At 43.5% G+C, this 6684-nt stretch overlaps 1 protein-coding gene across 1 annotated transcript; it reads right to left on the minus strand.

The window, feature by feature from the left end:
- Positions 1 to 718: 718 nt before the first annotated feature.
- LOC109759485 (uncharacterized) lies at positions 719 to 6471 on the minus strand. Its single transcript, XM_020318308.4, has 9 exons — positions 6137 to 6471; positions 5633 to 5855; positions 5177 to 5302; positions 5032 to 5106; positions 4490 to 4615; positions 4294 to 4392; positions 4052 to 4198; positions 3621 to 3729; positions 719 to 1755 (listed from the first exon to the last, which is right to left on the minus strand). Exons 1-9 carry the CDS (start codon positions 6328 to 6330, stop codon positions 1028 to 1030), a joined length of 1827 nt encoding a protein of 608 aa, XP_020173897.1. The 5' UTR covers positions 6331 to 6471; the 3' UTR covers positions 719 to 1027.
- Positions 6472 to 6684: the final 213 nt, after the last annotated feature.

The following is a 6684-nucleotide window of genomic DNA, read 5'->3' on the forward strand; positions in this document are numbered from 1 at the left end:
CTTGATTTTAGCAAAACCTGCCGCTGGGGGCGTTCTGCGCGGGTGAGGTGCCCTTGCTATCGGCAATGGGTGTGTCCTGGCTGGTTTACACTCGCCCATCTCCCAGATGTAGCTATGTATGAATAGTCTAGTTATTTTGGACAATACGGAAGTTGTCATATTAAGGCCCAAAAAGACTAGTGCATCAAATCAACGTCACCGACAATGAAAAACGTAGATCGAAAGGGATGTACCTGCAACCACGCCAACAAAAACAAGGGCAGACCCAATTTAGACAGATCCGTTGGAGACGAGAGCCGACCTGCACCAAACAAAACCATCAAAGACCAACGTCGACCAGATCCAGGAAGATCTATTGGAGGCACACCTCCACACACCCTCCGCCGGAAAGGGGACACGATGTGGACGACATTATTCTAACTCTAGGGTACCGCTGTCACCTCAGTTGCCCCAACCAAGACGTTAAAAACAACATAAAGCAAGGATGGGACCCCTCCAGTTGAGGGCGCGACGAGGGGCTCAAAACCCTAATTCTCTTTTGCCTCCACGTTTGTTCTGTTCTATGGGAGTAAATGATCATAATGTTTTGTTGTGTATCAATTTTATTTTTTTTGATTCAAAATTGGATTTGCTGTGTGTTTTCTCGACCTGCAAATATATATACGCACTTAAATAATGACAGATATAGTTTCTGACCGCTCCATCGGAAACAGCTTAATTTCAACTAAATCGACCTGCAAATATATTTACACTTTCATAATGACAGATATAGTGTCTGACCTCGATGATATTCATTGCTTACACGAGGCTTCATGTGTTGCATCAATACAATGATCTTCGTCCATTTGCTACGTACACACCAAATAACTTAACACAAATGTCAAGTCACATTGCATAAACCAACGTTTATTCAGGTACACACAAACTGGCGTGCATCTCTTGCACCTTTTTATTATCTGGTTCATCTACAACTCAGTACTACTACCTCTCAACAATCAAGTCACAGGTGATCTGCATCTGCTTTACATTATTTTTTGAAGCTCTGGCTGCTATTTCTTCTCATGTAAAATTTCTTGACCGCAGAGGATGTCGACTTTGCACTAGCTTCAACCGGATCGCCAGTTTTTTGCTGGCGCATTTCGGGGTCAGTCGCCGGATCCGTGCTTCCCCTCCTCAGTGACGAAAGGGTCCTTGCAAGGTCGCTCTCGTTGTCCACTTCTTGGGTTGCCATAGCATGCTTCTCCGTCTCATTATCCTCAGGGGCGTCTTCCTTTGACATTTTCTCTCCAGTTTCAGTATCCGATTCCTTTTTCGGCTCCTTGTCTGAAGCAATTTCGATATGTGTTGTCTCCATGTCTGAACTCTTTGCGCAATCTGGAGTTGTTTCATTCGTCTGCATTGGTATTTTCCGTGGCCTGCCCCTTGGACGCTTGGTAGTCCCTGAACTAATTGGTTCTTTGCCTTGCCTGGTAGTCCCTGAACTAATTGGTTCTTTGCCTTGCTTGGTAGTCTTTGAACTAATTGGTTCTTGACCTTGCTTGGTAGTCTCTGAACTAATTGGTTCTCTGCCTTGCTTGGTAGTCTTTGAACTAATTGGTTCTCTGCCTTGCTTGGTAGTCTCTGAACTAATTGGTTCTTTGCCTTGCTTGGTAGTCTCTGAACTAATTGGTTCTTTGCCTTTAGCTTGTACGGTACTGACCCTCTTTTCTTTTGGGTCAGACCGAGGATTCATGCTAGCAGAGGTGCCACCGTGAGCTGCAACATGGTAAGTTAAAATCATTAGGCACAATAAAGAGGAAACACACAACGCGTCATATTGAACTATAATCAAAGTAATGTATGAAGTGCATATTGGTTCGAAACTTTGGTTGTATCGACTGCTGTCAGGTTTGACATATATACTTTGGTTCTCCAAATTTAAGATTCAGTACAGTAACTGTACAACAAAGGTTCATAAATTAGGTAACTATTATACAGACTGAGGCCAAACAGAACATGAAGGAGAGGAACTGCTGTAGAACATTGTCCAGATACTATATCAAAAGATTGTAAACATTGTAGCCTGTGTACTTCCAATGTCTTCTCTACAACAATTTAAACCAAAACATCACTCACAAGATTCTAATATTAAACAACAGAATTTGATATGCAGAGTTTAACTTTCATTCCTGGGACATGGACATGATGTGCAGATTTTGTCAAACGTGCAGATCTTTCAATTTCATTCAAATGTCTCCAGCATTTATAGTAGCAAGTAGAGCGCCAAATGGGAGAGAGTACAAAATGTCAATACCCTTGCCGGGAGCTACCAAATATCCACCAGGATTTTCAGTTCAAGCGGACCAGTGTCGTGTGTGGGTGTTGGGCGGGGCGCCGGGGCCTCTACTCAGACAGCGACCAGCACCTCCTGATCTAGGTCAGTGACATGGACTGGGCCCTATGGGTTGAAGTGGAGATGGGTCAGGCCCAATACCGGTTCAACACTTCCCCTCAAGATGGGTGGTAGATATCTATCAACCACTCTTGCTCTGCTAAAATAAAATAAAAAATCAACCCCTCTTGCCATATGCCAAGATACAATCCTCTGCTCCTAGTAGCTTTGTCAAGCAAACTGCAACCTGCTGCCCAGAACTGACATGAGTAAGGCTGATGATCCCATCATCAAGTTTCTCTTTAGTGAAGAAGCAATAAATTTTCACATGGTCTGTCCTATCACGTTAAACTGGGTTATTGACAACGCTTTATAGCTAACTGATTGTCACACAACACTCTCAAGGGTCACTTCCTCAGAGGTTTCAACTCGCTCGATAGGTTCTTCACCCATAGCATCTCACTAAACCCTTGAGATAAAGCTCTATACTAAGCTTCCGTTGTTGATCTAGACACAACTGTCTGTTTCCTGCTTCTCCATGACACCAAATTTCCTCCCAAAAACACATAATAGCCGATGATCTTCTATCATCTTCACAACTGACCCAATTAGAGTCACTATAGCCAGGCCCCATACCTGTTCAACACCTCCCAAGCACAAATTCAACTCCCTGATGCATCTCATGTACTTTATGAATATATTACCTGGGCATGTTCCTTGACTCCTGAAATCTCCATTGTGCACGGCATGCAAGAGTACTATATAAATATATCTCAAGTACTCTAATAACATTATGAATATAAAATTACAAGTACAATATTATTGGTGTATTCTGCGTATTAGTATTAATAGATAAGGAGTTTGAGCGTTTGACTGAACTACCAGAGATAAAGTCCAGTAATACTACAATCCTCACTGGTTGCTGATTTCATGCCGCATAGCATATCAACAACATGGTAATGCCAGAAATAAGCAGGGGCATATAGTAAGCTAGTGTCATAAAAAGTTAATTAACATTCAGTACAACAAAGATTGGACCAAACATTTCATATGCAGTAACTTGATGGACTACTCAATAAGAAAATAAGTATGTAACCAGTAACAAAAAGTAGTTATCAAACTATCAAAATAGAGTCCAACAAAAAGTAGTATAACTGCGCCATATATAGCTATCAAAATATCACCTAACCAATAACACTAGGAACTATACTCTGAGAACACCATGTAACCAGTAACTGCAGGAACTTACAGCGCTTCGACGTCTGGTCATCAGGTAATTTCTTTTCAAAGACCAACAATTGCACAGATTTTTGTTTTTTCTTCCCTGGTACTTTCAATCGTTTCAGCATTTTTCGAGGCTGGTAGTTAAAAAAACATCTGTCAAGTATAACTCAAAGAAGATCTGAACACTTCTAAATTACGATGAAGGTACATATACATGTACATCCAATAGCAATGACACAGGATCATTTTAGTAGAAACAAGCCTCAGTATAGTCAATATTATTAATTACTGGTATATAAAAATAGAAGTGTCAGTCAAAGCAGTAAAACTTTCCTATCATGGATGATATATATTAGCTGCGTATTTTCCCGCGTTTTTAGGGGGTTTCCTGCATAATGCTAATTATAATGGCTCATAGGTCTAGTAATGGATAAAATCTCTATTCATAACAATTACCAGATCTGCACACCCATCGAAAGAGTAAATGTCTGTAACACTTCTTCTTGGAAGATAGGCATGTTTACTTATTTCTCCAGTCTGAAGGTAGCTTATTGCAGATTTCAGTGTTCGGAATAGAAGATGACTGACAGGATCAGTATAGTACTGCACAATCAAATAATGAATGATTAAATAAAATAATGAAGTCAATTCCATCAATGAATTTTAAAGGAATAGGAATATGGTCTGTTGTAATGTACCGGGTCTTTTCTAATTCCATCGTTGCACTTTCTAAATACCAATTCTTTCACCCATCCTTTCGGTAGCCCGTCTGGATTGAATTCCACCTGTGCAAGTATCTGCAAATAGGTTCAAAGCTTAGTTCTGAAAATAGTTACAATTTTTTATAGATATTGTGTTGTTCAAATAGGAGAACAGTTCCAGCAATAGTCATACATTATCTTCAGAGATGGTGTCACACAGCCCCTTCACATCCCATTCAGAAATCTTCCCTTCATTCACATAGCGCAATACATCTTCTTTTGAGAAGAATCGCATTCCAGTAGGCAGATGAACGTAAAACTACAAAAGACATCCAGACATGGTAAAAATGATGGCTAATCTCTTGAGGCACTGCTACAAAATAGGACTACCAAATTAACATTGTTTATTTATTACGTTCACCCACTCTCTAGCTGTACCCAATGGAATTAAAATATTTTATCTCTATACAGGCAATGTATTCTATTAAACAAGAAAAAAAATACATAGAGCCATTCTAGAAGCAAGCACGGAACAGTAGTAACTTAGAAATAATACATTGTTATTTTCAGATACACCTGAACAAGTCTGTCATACTTTTTTTATCTCTTATGCGTGTAGCTGCACTGACCTCCCACCACATATGGACAAATCTGAGTTGCCAGTTTTTTCGAGAAAACGACAAGCCAAAAACTAGCATATGCCAAATGTTAATGTGTAAGCAAGTTGTAATCAACCTTGTACATTTTGTCCCGCATCGTCCCAGCTCTGACCTCAACCACCCAACCGTCCGGAAGCCATGAATGCATTTTCTGTATGCAACATTCAAGGAATCACATCTCAAATGTAATCAACACATGACATTGAAAAAATCTCACTCACATGAAGCTCGTTGTCCTCAGCGCATGCCTCCGACTCCAATATGCGCTCGTCCATCTCTGAGAACAAATAATCTAGTGCCTCCATCTCCGTCGAGAATGTGTAATCTGACACTGGGGAAGTGTAGTACTGCAACGAAACAATGAGAAAGCAACAAAAATTATTTTGCGACCTCTATTGTCTTCTGTTTCTTGTTCTCTTTCTCGTGCATGTATGTCTGCGAGGAGCTGCTTATTGCACTTAGTTGCTTCGTTTTTGTTCTTGGCATGTACTTGGCTAACTCATAAGGAATTTGTTTTTTTAATAACTCTGTTTAGTTCAGTGTGCCATTTTAAAGAAAAGTTCAAATACATTTTGGTAGGGGAGTCCCCTCTAGTTTACATAAGATAGGTAACATCTCAGCCCCACATCAACATGGCCACAATAATAGATTCAGCATAGAAGCATGTAGAGGAGTACCCGGTAGGTCGAGCCGCCATCATCATGGCGAACATTTATGATCCAACCATCGGGGAGCCAGAACGGCGCCTCCTTCAAGGCCTCTGCATTTTCATCAACCTCCTCTGGTCCCTCTGCCTCCACAATCTCCTTCCCCTGTTTCTTCGGCTCTTCTGCCTCCATTTGATTCTTTACTTCATCTTCATTCAAGGCAGCCACCGGTGGCTGCGAGTCTTCCTTCTCTCTGTGGGAGAAGCAGCAAATAGCGGCATGGATGCTAAATTAGACACATAGTCGCTGACAAATGAGTACCACAAAACATGAAACACAGTTTGACAGAACAATTATAATTTTGCTGATATAATAAACCATATAAAAGCAATCTTTTCAAAATATACTACATAGCAATCTACTCTAATTAGCAGGAAATCGCAAGCCCAGACCATGGCACCAACGCTACGAATTTTAGCATATACGGAGTAACAAATTCACAGTTCACGCCGGACAGAGGAAGCAGGGTCGAACCTGGCGCGAACGGACCGCCGGGTAGGAGAAGCCCCGCGCTTTCTCCGCGAAGGAGGGGAGCAGGAGGAGGGGCCGCCGGCGTCGGGCGGAGGGGCGACGGGGGCCGGGGCGGGCGGCGTCTCGCCGCCCGGCGGCTGGCGGCGGGCGCGCGCCCGCGCGGAGCGGCGAGGGCCCGAGCCGGAGGGGGTGGTCATCGGCGGGAGGGCTCGCTCGCCGTCGCCGGCCACCGGGTCGCGGCGCGAGGAACGGCGAGGTGGGAGGGATCGGTCGGTGGCCGGCAGCGCGCTGGGGAGAGCAGAGTGTTCCGCGAGTGGAGGCTGGGGGCAGGGAGCAGGTGTCTAGGTGGGCGTGGCGCGTGGGTCCCGTGGTGACTGGCCGGGCCCGCCACCTGACCTTGCCGTTACCGCGGCAGGAACGGTGACGGGACAGTGGGTGGCACGTGAAGCGCATGCGGCCGGCATCCGCCTCCGGCCACGGAAAACCAACATCATGCCTACGCTCGACCCGATGAGTACGCTCAAAGCGAGCGGTTCTTTCAAGGGTATATA

Source organism: Aegilops tauschii, chromosome 2 (assembly GCF_002575655.3).
Source record: "Aegilops tauschii subsp. strangulata cultivar AL8/78 chromosome 2, Aet v6.0, whole genome shotgun sequence".
Lineage (NCBI taxonomy): Eukaryota > Viridiplantae > Streptophyta > Magnoliopsida > Poales > Poaceae > Aegilops > Aegilops tauschii.